Source organism: Bos indicus, chromosome 4 (genome assembly GCF_029378745.1).
Source record: "Bos indicus isolate NIAB-ARS_2022 breed Sahiwal x Tharparkar chromosome 4, NIAB-ARS_B.indTharparkar_mat_pri_1.0, whole genome shotgun sequence".
Classification (NCBI taxonomy): Eukaryota; Metazoa; Chordata; class Mammalia; order Artiodactyla; family Bovidae; genus Bos; species Bos indicus.
In genome coordinates this window covers 76,941,015-76,962,742 of record NC_091763.1, presented here as the reverse complement: position 1 = coordinate 76,962,742, position 21,728 = coordinate 76,941,015, and the positions used below count along the sequence as shown (strand labels likewise).

At 55.9% G+C, this 21,728-nt stretch overlaps 1 protein-coding gene and 1 non-coding gene across 3 annotated transcripts; one reads left to right on the top strand and one right to left on the bottom strand.

The window, feature by feature from the left end:
- Nucleotides 1-975: 975 nt before the first annotated feature.
- Nucleotides 976-1,047, top strand: TRNAC-GCA (transfer RNA cysteine (anticodon GCA)). Its single transcript has one exon. It is a non-coding gene; the product is annotated as a tRNA-Cys (tRNA).
- A 2,755-nt stretch (nucleotides 1,048-3,802) lies between these two features.
- MYO1G (myosin IG) lies at nucleotides 3,803-19,779 on the bottom strand. Of its 2 annotated transcripts, XM_019958919.2 has the most exons (22): nucleotides 19,568-19,777; nucleotides 17,890-18,098; nucleotides 17,626-17,719; nucleotides 16,665-16,830; nucleotides 16,337-16,390; nucleotides 15,532-15,627; nucleotides 15,159-15,278; nucleotides 13,819-14,040; nucleotides 13,578-13,723; nucleotides 12,768-12,882; nucleotides 12,421-12,591; nucleotides 12,142-12,212; nucleotides 10,688-10,762; nucleotides 10,369-10,501; nucleotides 9,419-9,585; nucleotides 8,786-8,993; nucleotides 7,046-7,269; nucleotides 6,323-6,467; nucleotides 5,520-5,624; nucleotides 5,201-5,314; nucleotides 4,115-4,269; nucleotides 3,803-4,033 (listed from the first exon to the last, which is right to left on the bottom strand). In XM_019958919.2, exons 1-22 carry the CDS (start codon nucleotides 19,660-19,662, stop codon nucleotides 3,877-3,879), a joined length of 3,042 nt encoding a protein of 1,013 aa, XP_019814478.2. In that variant the 5' UTR covers nucleotides 19,663-19,777; the 3' UTR covers nucleotides 3,803-3,876. The 2 variants fall into 2 exon arrangements, with proteins under 2 accessions (XP_019814478.2, XP_070644100.1); XM_070787999.1 differs by lacking the exon at nucleotides 4,115-4,269 and having other exon boundaries at nucleotides 19,568-19,779.
- Nucleotides 19,780-21,728: the final 1,949 nt, after the last annotated feature.

Genomic DNA, 21,728 nt, shown 5'->3' with positions numbered 1-21,728 from the left:
GTGTGCCCGGAGCCTGTGCTCCACAAGAGAAGCCACAGCAACGAGAGGCCCAAGCACTGCAACTAGAGGAGCTCCCACTCAGCACAACTAGAGAAAGCCCATGAGCAGCAAGATCTAGACGCCAAAAATCAAATAAATAAATATTCCAAAAAAAATTCTGGGACTTCCCTGGTGGTCCAGTGGCTAAGATTCTGAGCTGCCAATGCAGGGGACCCAGGTTTGATCCCTTGTCAGGGAACTAGATCCCACATGCAGCAACTAAGAACCAGCACAACCAAATAAATAAATAAATATTAAAAAAGAAAAATTTTCAAGTGTCTGAGCTACTGTGTAAAAAAAAAAAGAAAAGAAAATAACAGATGTTGGCAAGGATGAGGAGAAACTAGAACCCTTATACGCATTGGTGGTGGGAATGTAAACTGGTGCAGTCACTTTGGAACCATTAATGGTTCCTCAAGAAAGTTAAACTTAGAGTTACTGTTTGACCCAGCAATTCCACGCCTAGGTACATATGAAGAGAACTGAAAACCTATGTCCACAGAAAAACTTGTGCACAATTATTCATAATAGTCAACCAAATGTCCATCAACTGACTAACAGATGAACAAAATGTGGTATATGCTAACAATAGAATATTATTTGTCTGTAAAAGAATAAAGTACTGGAACTTCCCGGGTGGTCCAGTGGCTAAGACTTTGTGCTTCCAATGTAGGGGGACTGGGTTCAATTCCTGATCAAGGAAATAGATCCCACATGCAGCAACTAAGACCCCATGCAGCCAAATAAATAAATATTTTTAATTAAAAAAAAAAGAATGAAGTACTGACACATGATACAATGTTACAATATGGGTAAATTTTGAAGACATTATGCTCAGTGAAAGAAACCAGTCAAATGAGATTAGATAGTGTATAATTCCATTTGTGTGAACTGTCTAGAATAAGCCAGATCTATAGACACAAAAATGGCAGGGCTTCCCTGGTGGCTCAGAGGGTAGAGCGTCTGCCTGCAATGCAGGAGACCCAGGTTCGATCCCTGGGTCGGGAAGATCCCCTGGAGAAGGAAATGGCAACCCGCTCCAGTACTCTTGCCTGGAAAATCCCATGGATGGAAAAGCCTGGTGGGCTACAGTCCATGGGGTCGCAAAGAGTCAGACACGACTGAGCGACTTCACTTCACTTATAGACACAAAAAGTAGGTTAGCGGTTGCCAGAGGCTGGGGAGAAGGGAATGGGTGTGACTGCTAGTGGGTGGCAGCTTCTCTTTGGTGTGATGAGAAGTTCTAATATGATGATGGTGGTGCTGGCTGGTTGTGCAACCTTGTGAATATAGTAAAAACCACTGAATTGCCCAAATCAAAATGGTGAGTTTTGCAGTGTGTGAATTATACATCAATAAAATAAGTGGCAGAAGTGTATGCAAGGTTAATTGAAAGAATTAAGTCTAAGCATTTTTTGAGGGGAGACCAATATAACTTCAAATTAAAAAAAAAATGGCTACCTTAATGGTTCTGTTTCCTCATCTGCCAAATGGAGATCACCTTTTCTGCTCCTGGGGTTGTGAAGGGACCATACACACTGAGGGAAGCCACCGACCAAGCCACATACAAGGTGTTCCTGCCCCTGCGTCTGGATAACCCTGCATGCTGGGCCTCTTCCCCACAGCCTCATGTAGTCTTCCAAACAGCCTGAGAAGGAGGTTCTAGCAGACTCACTCTGCTGATCGGAAGACATGAGGAGGGTTTCCATGCCCGGGGTCCACAATTCTAACAGAAAGAGCCGAGCTTGATGCCGCTCTATGGGACTTCGGGGTGGATGCTTCAGACCCTGACCTCAGTGTCATCTCAGGGAATGGCCCTCAGGGCCAGTAGGTTTGTTTTGTGGGAACACGGCCCTTCTGGGCATCAAAACTCTTTTTCGTGACCATGTCCCATCCTACGTGGGAAACCTCAGCAGGTCAAAGCACGAAACTGCGAGAGCAGCCCCTTCTGTGGAAGACAGCCAGCCCTCCTGAGAGAGGAGGGGCTCAGGGGCTCTTGGGACTGAGCCCCCTCTTGGCAAACCCTCTCCAGACCCAAGCTTAGGTTTGTTTTCATTTTTTCACTGATGGGGGCTTTCCCTGTCAGGATGCCACTCAGCAAACACCTCCTATCCTTGGTCAGTGAGTGGTTCCTGCGTGCCCCATCAGGGCCAGCCCTGCACTGGAGCCACAGCTTCAGTGGTGAGCAGAGCAGCGTCCAATCAAAGCCACCATGACCAGCCCTGAGGACTGACTCGAGCAAACAATAATAAAACCAATGAAATGTTTGCAGGTGACCGGGGTGCTGCATGAGAGGTGTACTGTTACATGATGGTTGTTTCATGACGAGGTGCTCCGCAGAAGGGGGCCAAGGGGGTGGGGCATGAGGGGTTCTCAAGGAATAGAGAACATGTAGGAGAGGACCTGAGGAAGGAGGCTCAAGCAGGTGAAGAGAGGCAATGGGGACACTCTTCCCAGAGGTAGACGCATGGGCAAAGGTCCCAAGGAAGGAGGGGGCTGGGGTCCTGCTGCCTGAAAGAGCTCTGAGCTTGTGGTGGGGGTAATTCTGGAAGTTCTATCTGATTAGGATTTGCCCTCTTCCTAAGAGCAGTGGGGGGTGGTGGGGGGTTTCAAACTAGGCAGCATTCTCCACAGACAACTGGTAGCCACAGGGAATGAGACCGCAGCAGGTTAGAATTTGAGAGAAGGTGGAAGTCCAGGGTGATGGCTGATAAGTGTGCTGATCTCAATGTTACTTAAAGGTGGAGCCAGTTTGCCTTGATGGGAGCCACAAATAATGAATGGAGGTGAAGCTAGGCTGCAGGATTATGGTGTGAGCCTTGGGGCAGGCGCATGCCCTAAGACAAGAACACTGGAAGGAAGGAGCCAGCTTAGCCATCAGCGCTGGGGAGAGACTCTGGAGTATGCCATGTGGGGGCTTTGGGGGTGGGCCTCAGGTCTGGGTTCCGAATCAAGCTGCTCTTGCAGGTCAGGAGCAGACAGACACAGACCTGCATGGTGGGGAGGTTACCCCACCCACCTCCAGGAGAGGAGAGGTGTGACAAGGGGAAGCCTCATTAAGTTCTGAGCCCTTCCATGACACAGCCAGAACTACAGCAAACAGGTCGACCTCTGTCCACGCCAGCGGGTCACAATTAAGCAAGGATGCCCCCAAAATCAGAGTGCCCCAGGAAGAGGAAGGGAGCAGCTGTCAGAGCAGAGAGGCCACCTATCAAGAGAGGAGAAGGTCTGAGACTGGTGAAGGGCTGGGAGGGGAGGGGCTGGAGAGCTGGTGCGAAGGGCTCAGGGGCAGGGGGGTGGGGAGGACCCAAGGGGCTGGGGAGGGGATCTACTCGTCAGAGCGGGTAGAGGTGTGTCCACTCTGGCTTTCCCTGGGTTGGCTTCCTGTAGAAGCCCAGGCACAGGGATGCCCTCCCAGACTCTGGAAGGCCCTGGCTCCCAGCATCCCAGAAGTAGTGTTCTCAGGGCCTGGGATGGCCACACTCAGCACCGACACAGACAGCAGCTGGGACAGTGTGTTCCCCAGTGTGTTCTCTGCCCAAGCCCTGCCCCAAGACAGCCCTGGGACCCCCAACTTCCCCAATGGCCCAGTAGGAACAATGGGCCTACAGGAGTGGGGGAAAGAGAAAGAGACCAAGGCTGTAGGGACAGTCGGAAACCCAAGAGGGGCAGCCTCAGATGTAGGGATCAGCAGAGGACACGGATGACATTTGCCACATTGGCCGTGGCTGGAGACTATACCCATAGACATAAGCCACGCCCATCACAGACTCAGCATCCTTTATTGCACAGCAAGACTGCGATCTGTCACTGGTGTGGGTGCAGGTGGAGAACCTCTCAGCAGCTCGGCCACAGGAGGGTGAAGGCGCCACGGCTGCAGCGGAAATCCGGCTCTGGCTGCTCCGATCTGGGCTCCACGGATACCAGGCGCCGGGCCCCGCGCTGGGTCAAGGGGATGCAATCGGACACGCGGACCTCCAGGGCCCGTCCCTCCCTGAAGGAAGGAGGTCAGGGTCAGGATGGGCCAGGCCCCTCAGATAGGCAGCCGCTGCCCTGCCCGTGCCCAGGGACTCACCCCTGGCAGTGCGCAGCCAGCACCCCCACCAGCTCCCCGATGCGGTTGTCCAGTGGCGGCTGGGAGCGGTGCAGACACACCACCAGGTCGTCATAGCCCCGCGCATGCAGCACCACCAGCTGGTCCCGCCCGCTGGTCACGCTCAGCCCGGTCACCTGAAGGGGGCAGGGTCGCAGGGTGAGGTGTGCAGCAGGCCCTCCACCCCGACCTTGCATTCTGGAGGGCCCCAGCATCCCAGGAACACATGTCCGCCCAGCTGTCTTCCCCTCCCAGCACTCTGCCCTCTTCGGAAAGCCTCTTCGAGCTCCAGTCCTCCATCCTCCCTTCAGGCTCTACAGTCCTGTGTCCCCTCTAGGTCCCCTTCCTCCCTTTCTGGTCCTGCCCATTAAGGAGAGGGTTGGGCAAGGTGCACCGCACAAGAGGACTTTTGCCGTGATGGAATATTCTAGATCTGCGAAGTCTAACATGGCACCATTGCTCACCTATAGCTTTCTAGCACCTGAATGTGCTGGTGCAACTAAGAAGCTGAACTTTCATTTTTCTCTACTTGTCAATTGTATTTAAAATATCCACACTGGTAGTGGCCATGGTACCAGATGGTCCCTCATCCGGAGAGTTATAGGGACCCCCAGCCTCAGTTTCTGCCCTGGGTTGCCCCTTGTCCTGAGGGAGTATGAGCTGTAACTCCAGGGAGTAGTGGGCCATAGAGCTGGGCAGAGGGGTGAAGGGAAGGGCCAGGGTCCCATGGGTGGCAGCCACACACTGCAGCCAGGACCATGTGGTCCAGGTAGGGAGGACCCCAGGCAGGCTCAGGCGCAGATGTGGGGAAGAGGGGCCGTTTGGCTCTGCCCAAGAGTAGAGCAGGAGGAGGGTGAGCAGGCTGAGCATGGAGTTTGGGGCCCTACACCCATGTGCAGGCTGTTCAGTGGGGGCTGAGGGGAAGCTGCCATCCTGAGCCGATGCTGAGTTCTAGATGGCTCTGGTCATCCCAGGGAGGCCTGAGGGGAGGGGCCCAGCAGCAGTGCCCAGCAGGACACTGGGCCCGCTGGAGCCCGGCGAATGCCTCTGCCCTCCCACAGGACTCACCGCATCCAGGGGCACGGCCCGCATCACCCGGTACTGCCGGCCTGGCTCCAGCTTGTAGAGGTGCCGATCTGTGAGCAACAGTGCCCGGTCCCGGCTTTTGTTGAAGCGATTCACCTGTAGGACGGGTGGTTTCAGGGTCACTGCCTGGCCCGGGGGGGCTCCCCAGGAGGTGTGGCTGGAGGCCTCCCCTCTGTGAAGCCATTCTCTCACTAACTGGGTTGGAGCTGAAGTTTTTGAAGTTCAAGAGTAGTTGTGAAACCTCTTAGCTGGGCCTGAACCAGGGCTGTCATCAGCCAGCAGCCCTGAACCCACTGCTCACCTTTCTGACGTGGCTGGAGAAGAGCACGGCCCCAAAGCCGTCTTTTTCCCGAAGCGTCTTCAGTCGCTGAGCAAACAGGCCTGAGGCTGTGGGGTTGTCTGTGGCCTGGGGACAGTTGGGGGTTGCTTAGGGTGAGGTCGTGGGACCATGCGTGATTGACCACGACTCTTAATGAATCCGCACAGCTATCCTTGACCTCAGAAAACCTCATCATGTCATGCACGGGCCTCCCAGTGGGCCCAGCCACCACGCTGGGTTCCCTGAAGCCCACCACACAGACCTCTGCAGCCCTAAGGTTCTAGGCACACGTCTGAGCCCCCCACACCCACCCACCCACCCAGCTCCTCAGGCCAGGCCTGGATAGACACTGAGATGGAAGGGGCCTGGCAAGACCTGGCTCCTCCATGCTAAGCCATTCATTTGGGCCAACCTCACACCCCTGAGGCTTTGGCCCCTGCAGAACTGGGTGAGAGGGCCACTCACAGAGCCCATGTGGGCCAACGGGAGCCACAGTGTTGGGTTCTGGACAGGGGGCTGTGCCTAACAAGGGGGTCTGTGCCTGAGAATGGGGGGGTTGAGAACGGAGGAAAGGGAGTGGGAGTAGGGTAGAGGAGGCTCTCGGTAAAGCCTACGTCAGCTGGTTCTGAGTGAAAACCCTTAAACTGTGGAGGCAAGGGGCAAGGACGCAGGGGGACAGCCCACAGGACAGCCAGGCCCAGAGACAGGACAGCTAAGGCGGTCACAGGCAAGGTCTCAGCCTGGAGCCCCTTCCTGGCAGCCAGCCCCTGCAGCCCCGCACTTACGGAGGACAAGTAGTCCCGGGCCCAGGCCCGCCGGCAGCCCCAGTCCTGCCGTAGCTCCTGCAGGGCTGCCATGGCAGCCACCTTGGCCTTGATCTGAGCCATGTCCGAAGGCGGGATGTTCTTCACCAGCTGCCGGGCCCGCCACCTGGAGAGGGCCAGGTAGTCAGATGGACCGCTGTGAAGGCCTTGCCCCTCCCCACTCCTGGTTCTGCTCCCTTTCCTGAGAACACACGTTAAGGACTTTTCACGTCCGTTACCCCAGTAGGAGAAGGCCAAGCCCCTCAGCCTGGCACTGGCCGACTTCTGTGTCCCAGCCTCCCTGGTCTCAATGGAAGGTGGCCTCTCCTGTTCTGAGCACACTGATTGCCCTTCACACCTTGTCCTAAAGAATTCCTAACTCAGCCTTCAAAGCCTGGCTCAGTTACAGAGTTTCCCCCACTTCTAGCTTCAACCCACTACCCACCCTGCAGGGCCCTAGGAAGGAGATAAAGGCCTGCAAGCCCTCCAGATGTCCAGAATGGTGCTGGAGACATTAGGAATCTTCTAGCGGTTGTGAGGTGTAGGCTGTCAACGGATGCGCACAGCCCTCTGTCTTCCTGTTTATCCAATGGGACTGTGTGTCTCCTAGCTGGCTCTGTGGGGTTCAGATGACCTGGTCCAGGTGTTCAATGGGCTCTAGCTGAGTGGAAAAGACCAAGGTGGGTGGGGGCGGAGAGCAAGTACCTGGAGAAGAGGGCCTGGCAGATGTCCTGGAAAGGCTGCAGCACGGTGGGTGGTGGGGGCCAGACGAGGTCACGGCCATAGTGCGGGGGCTGCCGCGCAGCCTGGAATCGCCGCTGCAGCTCTGTCAGGTGAGCACGCACCTTGTGCCTCCGGAAGCAGCGCATGATGGTGTAGATGGCCCTCAGTCGCCGGCAGCGCCTCCTGGCCAGCGTGCCCCGCCATGCCTGGGGAGCCGGTAGGAGGTGGTGCTCCGTCAGGCCGTGCCAGGCCCCACCTCCCTCACATGTGCTGCTGTGCTGTGCTTAGTCTCTCAGTCGTGCCCCAGTCTTTGTGACCCTATGGACTGTAGCCCTCAAAGCTCCTCTGTCCATGGGGATTCTCTAGGCAAGAATACTGGAGTGGGTTGCCATGCCCTTCTCCAGGGTATCTTCCCAACCCAGGGATTAAACCCAGGTATCCCACATTGCAGGTGGATTCTTTACCATCTAATCCACCAGGGAAGTCCCTCCCTCATATGGGGAGACCCCAAATTGGAGGGGTACCCTGAGAATGTGACCATCAAACCCAGACTGGAGACCCTACAAGGTAAGCAGCCCAGTGAACTCACAGATTAAAACCTGACTTGAACAGACTGAGGATATGATTGGGGACATGTGGTGACTGACTGGACGGGACACAGGAAGTCAGTAACAACTTTCTAAATCCTATTTCTGGGATGGTGTGGTATTGTGTCATGTTCTTAAAAATAACCCTGTGTGTTAGAGGAGATATCAGAAGTAACAACAAAATGCAATGTGTCATCATTCATTGGATTCTGGGTTTTTAAAAGACATAACGGGTCATAGTGGGACCCATTCAAATTTCTTTCAGAAATTTGAATACGGCCTACATGTTAGATATTCAGCTATGTAGGTTATATTTTATCAGTGTTAGTTTTCTTGAATGGGCTAATGTCGGTGTGATTATAAAGGGGAATGTCCTTGTTCTCAGAATACACACCTGATGAAGGATTTAGAGGTCATTACTTTATGTGGCTAGGGAAAAAATACAAATATATGGGTATCTGTATGTGGATGTGGAGAGAGATGAAGACAGACAGAGATGGAGCAGTGGGTGAAAACACATAACTGTAGCTATCCAGGTGAATGGTACATTGTACGAATCTTTCCAGTTTCTATAGGTTTGAAATGTTTAAGTAAAATGTTATGAGAAGAGGTGGGAGAGTCCTTATCCTTTGGAAAGGCATACTGAAATGATTATAAACTAAATGACTTGATTCAAAATAATGGGAATGAAGGTGAGGTGTCTACACAAAACCACAGGGGTCATAAGGCAGGGCAGTCAGAGTGTGGGAATTTAGTACACCATTCTGCCCGATTTTCTCCAGGTTTGAAATATTTTAGGACAAATGGAAGAAAGGAAGGGAAAAGAAGGAAGTAAAGGAGCCAGATTCCTGATTATCTTGTTTTGAGCACCTGGGCCTGAGGCTGGTGGCCACAGGACAGAGGTGACCTGAACAGAAATCCAAACTTTTTGCTTGTCAGTTTCAATCTCCGTTTGTCACCTGTGAGCAGGGGACTTCTCTAGTACTTGGAACAGTGTCTGTGGTCCCCTCAGTGCACGCACAGCACCCCCGCCTCGAGTGGTGCACACCCATCTCTCCCCTACCCGCAAGTAATGCTCAGAGCGCTCTCCGGCCTCCCTCTACACCGGCCCTGGCGGGCGTCCAGCCGGCCGCACCTTCTGCAGCAGCAGCACGATGATGGGGATGAGACAGGCGCGGCTCTGCTCCAGCGTGACCAGCGTCCGGGGCGAACGGATGAAGAGCTTGCTGTGGCCAAAGGCCACGTCCCCCTGCAGCCCATGCTGCTCCAGGAGAGCGCCCACGGCCGCCTTATCGGAGCCCAGCAGATGATTCGGCCACGTGTACTCACAGGTCATCTTATACCTGTCACGGCAGGACCGGGCTGTGGGCGCTGGGCCCTGGGGAGGGGTGTGGACCTAAACCCCCATCCTCCTCCCCTCTCCTCCCCCGACCCTCTCCCTCCTCCTCTCCTCCCCCTCCTTCTCTCCTCCCCCTCCTCCCTCCGACCCTTTCCCCCAAGCCACTCCCACTCCAACGCCAACTCCCTGCCACGCCCACACCCCGCGCCACGCCCACACCCCTCCTTGCCACGCCCACCTCAGTCCACCCTGCCTAGTCCCACCCCTTGTGTCACGCGAGGGGCCTCCAAGACTGGCAGTGTCCCAGGGTCAGCAGCATCCTGCAGGCTTCCGCACTGACGTCTGAAAAGCGCTCGTTGCTTTGGGCACCCCCTGCCGGCTGAGAACTTCTCAAGGACCAATCCCCCGCCACGGGAGAAGGGGCCGTACCTGAGCAGGAATCGAGCATAGGGCTGGCGGGAAGCGAAGCCTGCCCTGCGGACCCTCACGTTCTCCAGCAGCCCCAGGTATGCGACTTGGTGGCGACAGTGGCCCTCGTCCAGCTTCCCGGCCACCTTGTCCTCATTGGGCTTGATACAGCGGACGTAGAAGGGCTCCTGTGAGGACAAAGGACACTCGGAGAGGCCAGTGTCACAGCCCTACAGTTACTCAGTTACTGGACAGGGGCAGCGAGGAGCTCAGGCCTGTCTCTATCCCTCCCATGCTGCCATCCATAGGGTAGAGGATCTCTCAGGGGGACAGGGAGGCCCAGGGACCAAGGGCAGGCAGAAGGGCAAGGCCAGCCAGGAGGAGAGTGGGGATGAGGGCATGGTGGGCAGAATGGGACCTGGGAGCTCCAGTGCTGGGTGTGGGCAGGGTGCTGGCCCACATTCAGGTCCTGACAGTGCAGCAGAGCCCCTCAGCCCTTCCTCTTGCCTTCCCAGAGGCCCTGCAGAGTCTCTGGACATTCTACTATTAAGCTGGCCCTGGCATCCTCCCGCTGCCCTCTCTGACTTTGGGCCCCAATTTCTGCAAGATGTGAGTGCCACTTTCTTGTCCTGGTGCCTCCAGCTTCCAGAAAACTAATCCTGGCTCCAGGCAGGACGAGGGCTGGGCCAACTCAAGTTCTGGGTGAGGTCTCCCCTAGCCCATCCTTGAGAAGCAATGGGGCCAGGGGAAGGCTACAAGGATCTTGTGTTTACTCAAGCCTTGGCCCGGCTCAGGGCATCGTAACCTGAGCAGTGGCAGGTCCCTTTCTGCTGGAGGAGGTATGGCTCACAGCAGACAGGAAAGGAACACCCTCTTATGATGCACGAAGGCAATGGAGGACCCAGCCTAACATCCAGGCACAGACAGAAGGATCTGGAAGGATCCAGATTCAAGGTGGGGGGGAGCCGTACCTTGGAGGCCAGGTTTTCCACCAGGGCCACCATGGAGTTCTTGAAGAGTGTGCCGGCCGTCAGGGGGCGCTTGGTCACCTCTGTGATGTCCTGCTGCCCATCTGGCCACATGGCCCGCAGGGTGGGATCCTTGCTGTGGACATAGGCCGCATGCCCAGATGCCCTTCAGGAGGACAGCCCCCACCCAAGCTTGGCCATGTGTAAACTTCAAGACCTTGGGCTGTGAGGGTCAGACCGAGTGTCTGAAGGCCCTTCCAGCCAGAGTGCCTGGGCCTTCACTGTCTGGCATCCACACACATGCCCAGAGAGCCCCCCTCACCTGTTGTACAGCAGACGCTTGAAGTCCTGGAAGAGGAAGTCTCTGTTCTTATCAATGAAGCCCTCCACGGAGTACCTGGGGGAGGTCCGGGGGAGGGCCAGTGAGGAGGTAAGGGGCTTCTGACCCCCTAGTATGCCCCTCCCCCTCCTCCCATCTGGTCAGCCTCCCTTCCTTTCTCCTCACGTGCTCCTCTTCCTTCCCCTCTCCTGTCTGCTTTCCCTCTCATCATATAAGACCTCTTCCCTCAGAAGTTTCTCTCCTGAAAGATGAGTCAAGGGGTTATGCCCACGGAGCCAAATGTTGCATCACTGAATCCTGGCTTTAGCACATACATGCTGTGTGATCTGGGACAAGTGACTTAAACTCTCTGTGCCTCAGTAGACATCACACCCTCAGAACAGTGCCTACTGAGTTTCCATAAATAAATGTCAGCGATTGCAGTTACAACCAGAAAATCCTGAGTCATTGGTCTGTTTGGCTCCTTGGCCTGGAGGACCTCAGATTCATCATTCTAGCCTTTGCTAGAAAGCTCAGTGCCAAAATCTTGGCTTCACTTGCAGTTCCTAGAAAGTCTCAGGGCCATGGGATCTGACTCCTGGCAGCTTCGTCTTTTCGATTCTATTTCTTCTCCTCATGAAGGACACGTGGGAGACTTGTGTCTTTCTCTGTGAGTCACCTCAGATCCAATTCCGGGTGAGATGTGTGACAGGGGAATTAATAATAATCATGGCCACTTCTGGAAGACAGTAGGGACTTTGGCGCTCAGTGTGTGGCCTGAGGACTGGCCATGTCCACCTCGCCTGGGAGCTCATTAGAAACACATCATCTGGCCTCTCTGTTCCTCCTCGCTGACAAAAGGTGACAAGAACTGGCCCCAGGGCTTTCCTGATGCTCAATGGTAAAGAATCTGCCTGCCAATGCAGGGGACGTGGGTTTAGTCCCTGGTCTGGGAACATCCCACGTGCCACAGAGCAGCTAAACCCATGCTCCACAACTGTTGAGCCTGGGAGCCGCAACCACTGAAGGCTGTGAACCCTAGAGCCTGTGCTCTGCAACAAGAGAAGCCACTACAGTGGGAAGCCTGTGCACCAAAACTAGAGAGTATCCCCTGCTCTCTGCAACTAGAGAAACGTCCACACAGCAACAAAAATCCAGCACAGCCAATAAAGAAAGAAAGAATTTTTTAAAAATAAAAGTACTGGCCCTGGGCTCAGAACAGAGGTCCCACCCTAGCTGCACCTCTGAGTCTCCAGCCGCTCTACCAGAAATTGGCTTTTTCTTTTTTAAAGCTGCCCAGAAGATTCTAGGATGCAGCCAGGGCTAAGAATCACTATCTTAAAAGCCCTAATTGATATTTCTCATTTGTGAATCTGGTGAAGAGCATATTTCCAGTGTCTTAAAAAGGGGAGGGGGCGGTGGGGGGGGGAACCAGATGCCCAGTGGGGGCCCCTTACGTGACATCCCCTGCATAGTGCTTGATCCGGAAGTCTCGGCCAAACTCCATGGTCTTGTCTGTGGGGCAGAGCTATGGATGGGGACAGCACAGGTCAAGACCTAGAAGGTGTGGGGGGATCTAGGGGAGAAAGGGGAGACAGCCCTGCAGAGGAGGCTGAGCCACCACCAAGACCCCCTACCCACCCCAAGACAGGCAGTGTGGCACCGTGGGGTGCCCGCCAGTGCCGGGACCAGCTGGACGGGCACAGGGTGGGGAGACCGCAGGGGCAGAGGGGCACCTGGCGGCTAGTATAGTGTGGGTGGTGGCGGTGGTGTGTGTCCAGGGTCTGCAGGAAGATCCGGTCAGTGATGGGGCCCGCAGTGCTGCAGGCCTCATCCAGCACAGAGAGGATGCCCCGGTGGGGCCGCTCCACCAGGTCCACGATGGTGGCGTTGTTGAAGTACTCCACCTGCGGCAGGCAAGCACGGCAGCTCCCGAGCCCTGTCCGCCAGCCTCCTGCCTGTGTTCCTGCCCAGTGTCCACATCTTGCAGCCCTCCTCTGCACACCCGCCGACCCAGCACCGTCCCTCCCCCCATCTCCCTCCCACCCGGGACCCGCGGGTGCAGGGAGGGCCGGGCACCCACGGTCTGCCAGGCGATGCCCTCCCGCTCATATTCCTCCTGCTCCTGCTTCAGGATGAGCTGGATGAAGAGCTGCTGCAGCTTCTCATTACAGTAATTGATGCAGAACTGCTCGAAGCTGGAGGAGGGGTGGGCAGAAGGGCCGTTCAGAGTCATGCCTCGACCACCCACACTAAGGCTTTGGCTCTGTGGAGAGTGAGTGCAACCAATAGCAGCTGTGCTGTGCTGTGCTTAGTCGTTCAGTTGTGTCCAACTCTTTGTGACCCCGTGGACTGTAGCCTGCCAGGCTCCTCTGTCCATGGAAGTCTCCAGGCAAGAATATTGGAGTGGGTTTTTATGCTCTCCTCCAGGGTATCTTCCCAACCCAGGGATCAAACCCAGGTCTTCCACATTGCAGGATTCTTTATCATCTGGGCCATCAGGGAAGCCCAATGAATAGCAGGGATCCCCCCAGATAGATGCCCTGAAGATCGCCTGAGGGGTCTGGAGCCAGGCACCCCAGTGGCCTGCCAATAGGGGTGCATCTCTCACTCTGGGCTGCTCTTTTACCTGGTCCCTACTCCCTAGCCCACCCAGCACATGTGCCCTGAAGTGGATTGAGGAGTCCCTGTGAGGGGAAGTAAGCCAAGTTCTTGCCATCCCAGGCACCAGGGGTGGTGGCACAGCTGAAGCAGGCTTGAAGACATGAGCCTAGGGGCCAAGGACCAACCATGATGGACACTAGGCATCCTGTTTCTCTGCCCAGCCAAGCTCCCCAGGACTAAGAGTTGGGGCGGGGGTCAGAGTGTGGGATGTGGTGTCGGAACTACCCACCTATTGACAGGGAACACCTCAAAGCCATAGATGTCCAGCACACCAATGACTGTGTCCTTGCCGTCACGCCGGGGGTCCCGGTCCCGGGGTTCCATGACATGATTAATCCGGTCCACCACCCACTCAAATAGTCGCTGGTACACTGCCTGGGGAGAGGCAAAAAGCCAGCTGCTTCTGACTGCCTCTGGCCTTGTCTCCTCTGGGAAGGCCTCCGGGGTTCCCCACCCACCCCCTAGAATACCTTGGCACAGGCATCCCGGGCATAGCTGGCCTCGGCTGCAGTGTGGCCCTTCTCAATGACCTCCCTGCCTCCAGAGGCCACAGTGCGAGCTAGTAGGCAGCGCAGCACTAGCTCCCGGGGTGTGGCCGTCAGCTCAGCCACGTGGTCCACCAGCACTTCCTCGGTCACCGCCAGGCGCCCCTGCTCCAGGTTGCTCTCCAGCTCCACGAACTCAATGTTTCCCTGGTGATGGTAAATCGTCAAGAGTCAGGCTCTGTGTCTCAGAGAAGCCTGTACACTTATGCCCAGGGAAGGGAAGGCAGGGGTATGGGGAGCTGCTCCTGGAGCACACCAAAGCCTTCCCCAAGGCCTCCCACCGGGAATGTCATGTGAGTGGGCCCACCGTGTCCTCCTGTAGCTGGTTATGTGCTGCCCACACCTCATGTTTCCTGAGAGAGAGCAGAGGCTCAGAGTCACTGAGTAACCTGCCCAAAGTCACTCAACTTTTAGGTGACAGAAGCAAGAGCCAGGTCTGTGTGTTTGTTGTCAGTTACTAAGTTGTGTCTGACTCTTTGTAACCCCAGGGACTACAGCATGCCAGGCTTCCCTGTCCTTCTCCATCTCCCGGAGTTTGCTCGAACTCATGTCCATTGAGTCAGTGATGCCATCCAACCATCTCATCCTCTGTTGCCCCTTCTCCTCCTGCCCTCAGTCTTTCCCAGCATCAGGATCTTTTCCAATGAGTTGGCTGTTTGCATCAAGTGGCCAAAGTATTGGAGCTTCAGCTTCAACATCAGTGGTTCCAATGAAAATTTAGAGTTGATTTCCTTTGATTGGTTTGATCTCCTTGCAGTCCAAGGGACTCTCAAGACCAGCAGTTCAGTTTGAAAGCATCAGTTCTTTGGTGGTTAGCCTTTATGGTTCAACTCTGACATCTGTACATGACTACTGGAAAAACCATAGCTTTGACTAGATAGATCTTTGTCGGCAGAGTGATGTCTCTGCTTTTTAATATGCTGTCTAGGTTTGTCATAGCTTTTCTTTCAAGGAGCAAGCATCTTTTAATTTCATGGCTGTAGTCACCGTCTGCAGTAATTTGGGAGCTCAAGAAGATAAAATCTGCCACTGTTTCCATTTTACTGAGCCCAAACTGCCCTTACCTGCTAAGTACAGGCTAAACTACCAGACGTGGACCAGGCACGTTATGGGAACCCACAATCGAAACAACTTGGGTTTCAGCAGAGGGAGGAGTGGGCCAGTTACACTGCTGGGTTGTTAGAGGCCAGTCTTCTCCTTCACGGGAGGTGCCCAGCCAGGGCACCACATGGGGAAGTGGCTGCAGTGCCCACAGGCAGGCTCACCAGGTGCAGTATAGCAGCCAGGATCCGGTGCACAGAGGCCACCTCCTCAGGACTGAAGCCGATCACCCGCATGGCCTCCGTCACTGCCTGGTGGTGGCTCTTCTCATCGATGTCCAGGACCTGGGGGGGAAAGGGCTCAGCACACCACTGCCACACTGAACCTCAATTCCTCTGCCTCAGTGCACTTGCTCGCCATTGCACCCCTTCCCCACTCTGAGCCCTGATTCCTCCAACTGAAAGCCTGCAGAATCAGGCCCCACAAGTCCTGCTGAGCCATTCATACCACCCTGGACCCAGCTGAAGCCACTGGTCACCAGCCCCAGGGTCCTGGGACTAGGAGTGACTAGAGCTTGGGCTCCCTGCCCCCACTCACATTGAGCCCCGCCCCCTGGCGGGTGAAATTATACACTGCAGGGTTTCTCTGAAGGTGTAGTTCTTGCAGCTCCTCATCCTCACAGCCCCGCAGCACCTGGAGGACCCAGACATCCCTCTGTTAGGCCCCTGAGCTCCAAGATATGCCCCCTCCCACCATACACCCTACCCACAAACAGATGGCATCCTTCAACCACTGCTGATCCAACGAATGCATGGTATGAGTCAGCACGGTGATGGTGTGGACAGTGCCTGAGCCCAGGGAGGACCCACTTCTAGGTCAGACATGGTGTAGATTCTGAACAAGTCTGAGGAGAACCCACTCGATGTGGTGTAGACACCACTAGAATCCAGGGAGATCCCATTTTGGTGTCAGACACTGTGTAGAAACTGCCTGTGTCCTGGGAGGACCTACTTCAGTGATCAGACATATGTAAATATGGCCAGTGTCCAGGCACCCACTTTGGTGAGTCAGAAAGGATGTAGATACCACCTCCAAATCCAAGGAGATCCCACCTTAGTAGGTCAGACATGGTGTAGACACCACCTGAGTTCTCAGTGGGTCTTACCCAGTATAGACACTATCAGTGCCCAGAAACCACCTCAGTGTCAGACACAGTGTAGACACTTCCCTGCCCAGGTCCAGGGAGACCCCACGTCAGGGCCAGATGAGGTACACACACTGCCATGTCCAGGGAATTCCCAGCCCAATGGGGGTGGGGAAAGACAGGGGGGGGGAGGGGAATGGACTGGGTGGGGCCAACAGGACCCCCCTTGCAGGTCCCCACCTGCCAGCTTTGGCTCACCTGATAGAAGGCGTGGAAGTTCCTTTCACCTACGTGCTGCTTAAGTACCCGCGACTGTGGAGAAAGGGACAGCTGGACTCATGCCTGGGACCGGCCCCATCCCAGGGACCTGTCCCAGAGCCCCCAGGACAGGGCAGGTAGGGGGTGGCGGTGGACCTGGCTATGGAGGGAGCCCCGCCCTGTGAACCTGAGACATCAGAGAAGGTCTGTTCCTGCGTCCACGGCACCAGGGCCGGGAGAGTCAGCATGGTGGGACGGCTCTGCCTGGTCCCCCTGAGAGAGGCCTGTGTGCAGCCCACCTGCCCGGGGTCTTGGTAGCAGGGCCCACCTTTTCCAGCAGGTAGCTGTGGATGTGTCCCCCCACGGGGTCTCCTTTGAAGTCAAAGTTGATGTCCATGTACTTGCCAAAGCGGCTAGAGTTGTGGTTGCGGTTGGTGCGAGCATTGCCGAAGGCCTCCAGCACGCATGTGGACTTGAGCAGCACGTCCTTGACCCTGCATGGAGTGGGGAGGCAGAGGGGCCAGGACTATGACACGAAGACCTTGCACTCGGGACTGTGTCCCCATGCAGGATAGCTGCCTGAGGCTTCCCAATCACAGGAGGAGAGGGAGTCTGAGGGCCGGTCCCACCCTGCGCTGCCCCTTGCAGGCGCTTGACTCTGAGATGCTGGGAAATGCACCTGCCAGGCACTCATGCTGGTGACTGTGAAGCCTTGAGCCTTGAAAGGCATTGACCCGCCTTCTCAGACCAAAGTTGTAGCCCAGTGAGGAGCTGGATCTGGACACTTGGCACTGCCAGGCATGTGTGCTTGGGAATTTCCATCGCTGCTGCCACCCCAATCCTACCCCGAACCCCACCTTACCCCACCTTAACAGGAAGAGGCAGAGCTCTCACACAGGAAGCTGCTCCCACAGATCCCTGTTGGTGAGCTGCCAGCAGGTAGATAGGTCCTGGTTTCCGGGTTTCTGGCCCAGCCCTGACACTGGCCTGGCATCGAGGGCTTTTCTTACGGGCAGCCAACCTCTCTGCTCCCATTGGGTCCCCGTGAGGGCCCAGCACCTATCTGCTGGCCCTCTTCACCTCCTCCCTTTCCCATCCGTAGAGGAAGGGCACCCCTATGCTGGGCCTCGCCTCTACTTGGGTAGAGAGGTCCTAGCTGTGGGTCACTTAGAGTCTTACTGACAGCCACTGAACTTGGCCTGAGCTGGACTCCATTGTGTTTCTTGCCCTCCATCAGGCACGAGACACAGGCCAGCCCTTCCCTACCATCCCCACCCCACTGGCCTCACCTCTCCACCTCGGCCCTCTGGCTTGGGTTGGTAACGGCTGCGATGTATTGCATGATGTGCTTGCTGGCTTCTGTCTTCCCTGCCCCACTCTCGCCTGCCAACAGATGGACAGTGAGAATTTTTGGCTGCTCCCCCTTAACCAGGTCCCTGTGCCCACCCGTACTCCCAGGCACTCCAACCACCACACCATCATTGACAAATGAAAATACTGGGACCCAGGGAGGTTGTGGGCCGGCACCTGGACCCCGGATGCTAGGCAGGTACCTGAAATAACAATGCAGGTGTCCCTGGACCGGCGCTTCATTGCTCTGTAGGCGGCGTTGGCCACAGCATACAGGTGGGGTGGCCTCTCATAGAGCTCGCGGCCCTGGTACCTGGCAATGGCTTCCGGCCCGTACAGGGGCAGCTCCTGGTAGGGGTTTACGGACACCAGCACCTCACCGATGTATGTGTAGATGCGGCCCTTCTCGAACCTGGCACAGGCAGGGCAGGTCCTCAGTGTTCAGGGCCAAGGGGACACACACATAGATTCTGGGGCATTGGGCCCAGGTGGGAAGTCTTGGGGCCCTGGCCCACCCCCAGGGCTGAGGGCAGAGAAGTGTGTGGGGGGGAAGTGGTGGGGTTGACTTGAGTCTTCCGTTGCCATCTTGCTAGGAGCCTCACCCACACACAAGGTAGTGTTGGGGTCCAAGCTGCTCTCCATGGGGTGGAGTCACAGGAATCCTGACTCTGTTTTATCAAGGGACTGACTTGCCCAAGGCCACACTGGGCCAGGCAGAACAGGCAGCTTAGGTGATGGAGTTGAGCCCAGGGAGGAGATAGGGGTGGGAGGTGGAGGGAGGGACCTCCAGTTGTTTCCGTCTCAAGACCTGGGCGGGGACCCAGAAGCAGAAGCAGGACCCGCCCAGCCCCACCCAGACAGCAGACTGGGAGGCACTGGGAGGGTGCCTGGGGCAGCAGTGCCGCCAGCCCCACCCTGCACTTCCTCAGACCTCTCGACCCTCAGCGTGAACCTAGTCACCTGCGAGGGTGCCTGTGTCACTTGTCTCCTGACCCTTCTGCTCTGGGAGGAGCCCCAGCCCCCCTGCTCCCTGCGGTGTCTGGGACCCGCCCTGTCCCTGACTGCCGGTCCCGGGTTCCCCTTCCTCCACTGCTTCAGACACGGGAGTTCTCCGGTTTGGCTCCCTGCACACCCAGGACCTGCTGGAGACAGACTCTCCACCTGCAAGCCGTGTGGCCCCGGGGTCAGGGTCCCAGTGGTAATATGGTGATGGTAGTACCTGTCTCAGAAGCTAGTTTGTAATCTGCTTAGTTCTAACAGAGAAGCTCATTTCCGGTCTGACTCTCCATCCCACAACCCTGGCCTTGACTCAGGGCCCGTGGTGTCTGACTTCAACAATCTGGGCTCAGGGGGACCTGTCCCTAGGCTCTGCACAGTGGGTTACCATCTGCTCCTCATGGCTGTTCAGGGATGAAGCCAGCTCCTGCTGCCACCCCTCATCGCCACCAGCAGCTCCTCCCTGCCCTCTGCCCTCCGGCAAATAGGGCCCCGTGTCACTTCTACCAGCCACACCCTGAAGCACCCCACATGTCCCTTTGAGAGTGTCATCTCAGTTTATCCATCTGCACCCCAGGGAGGCGCCTGACCACTTCCCTTTGAGCCCCTAGGGCTCAGCACAGCCTCACTAGGAAGATGGAGCGGCCACTCGGTCCAGATGCCTGGCACCTGCCTGCCCCTGCCAAGAGGAAGGCTCAGGAGACACCTGGGCTGTGTGGGAGGCACAGGCCTGGGGAGCCTGCTCTAGCACTGGCTGACTGTCCTGGCCCTGAGGGGACAGTCCTTCCAGCCCCCGCATCTCCCTGAGGTCACCCAGATGGTGGGCTGATGGAGACCAGTTGGGGATGGGGACAGGGAGAAGGGGAGCCCATGCCCTGGGTCTACCTGAGTTTCAGATTCTCCATGAAGTCTTCCATGGTCACTTGGTCCAAAAGCACAAAGTCGGGCTTGCCACACTCAGGGCCTTCATCGTCCTCCATCCTGCCGGCAGGGAAGCACCCAGGCCAGGTTGCCCCAACCTTCCTGTGCAGAGCGGCTAAGGGGAGGGGTGCTCTCGCACAGGCCCAGCCCTCCCTGCCCGCAGCCTCCCCGCCTGCCGCCCCAGCAGTGTGGTGAAGTAGGAAGTGGGTTCTTCTGGCCCCGGGAAGGGGTTGCCCTCCCCGCTTGCTGTCCCCTCCCAAGGGGCTCTGACCCCTGCTTCCTGGTTCCCTCCCCTCCGGGCGTGCCTAACGGTTGAGGTTGAGGCGGTCAAGGAAACTCCGACCCTCTGTGATCTCACCCTCACCCCAAGCAGAGGAGCCTCTGCAGTCCCCGGCCCTGCTGGTCACTTGTGGGACCCTGAGAAGAGATTTCTTGCTGTGGTCCTGGCTACAAAACTCTGTGTGTCTGTCAACTCTCAGACCTCAACATCAACACTAGGTGGATTTTTAGGGTAGGCACATTGTACCTTGAGAAAAAGTCAAAGAATGCTGATACCCAGGCCTTTGGGGCAGAAACCCAGGCAGTAATTTTCGAAGTGTGCGAGACCACGCCAGGATAAATGACAAATGACAAAGCCAGCTTCACGGCATACCCCGCCACGACCAGGGGCCTGATGTTTTGGGTTCATCATGCTGACATTCAGTCTTCCAGGCTTCTGGATGCTTCCTGGAAGAGTCCTGTGTCCTTGAGGACCACCTGCCTGTCCCTCTAGTAGTAAGGACAGGAACTGCTTCAGGAGCCCCCCGTCCCACCTCGGTCCTCACCGCACAGAGGTGTGGCCTGACTTTGCTCTAGACCACGCAGCACCTTTAGAAGTGGCCAGACTGGCCAGCTAAGATTTTGACAACGTGGGGTCTAGGATTGGGGTTGAGGACGGGACGGTTCTCTCTTATCCGTCTCCTCACACAGGGAGGACAATGTTTCCCAAATTTCAGTCATCTCTGTACTACCTTTGGGATTCTGTACTCAAAGAGCTAGTTTATTTTGAAATATTGTTTGATATGCAAGGGTTTTTTTTCGCTTCAAATACCTTAAAATGACTCAATAGACGTAAGTTTGAGCAGACTCCAGGAGATAGTCAAGGACAGGGAAGCCTGGTGTGCTGTAGTCCATGGGGTCACACAGTCAGATACGACTTAGTGACTGAATTAACAACATCAAAATTGTAAAGTGCTAATTTTCAAATGCCTGAAAAAACCAAGCCTTGCATTATTACACACCACTGTTCTGAGGGGACCCTTCTGTTAGGATCAAGCTTTGGTTCCACCCTGTGCCAGGCCTGGAGCTTCTTTTGAGCAAACTCTGGTCAGGTTTTATCCTCCCAGTCTCTTAAAGTCACCCCCTTCATCCCCTGCCTCTTGGGCTGGTGCTTTTGAAGGGTTTTCCAGACCAAAGTTCAGGAGTATCTGGGGAGTTCTCACAGAGCCTCAAGGTTTCACTTCCCCAACCTTCAGGCCTCCCCAACCTCCTGGCCCGGGGTTTACATTAAATTAACGCGCGTAAAAAATGATATGGTTGTTCCAGTGAAACTTGAGACACTGAAACCTGAACTTGATAAAATTTTCATGTCACAGAATAGTTTTCCCATGTAAAGATGTCAAGATTGTTCTTAGGTTGGAGATTGGCCTGTGGGTGGAGCTTGCCAGATCCTACTGCTGTGACCCTGAACTGCAATCATGACTACTCTCTACACTCTGACAGCTTGCAAAAGGACTTCCCCACTCAGTACCTCGTTTATCTCACGAGGCTGATGACAGCACACCAAAACTCCTTTCCCCTCCTGAATCTGACTGGACCTCTGGGTCTGCTGGCCCCTGCCTCTTGTCAGGCAGGGAAAGTGGCGGCCCTATTTGCCACTTCCCCCGGGGAAGGGTGTGACAATCTGGGGCAGTGACTAGCTAACAGGTGGGTGAGGAAGGACAGCTGGGAGGGGCTCCTAGGGGCTGAGGGTTAAGTTTCACTGGTTATCTAGGTCAATTTCAGGATGCCACCCTCTAACCAGTCCCTTCAATAACCCCTGCTCTGGCTCCCTTGCTGATGCCATTGACCTGTGTAGCAGGACTCC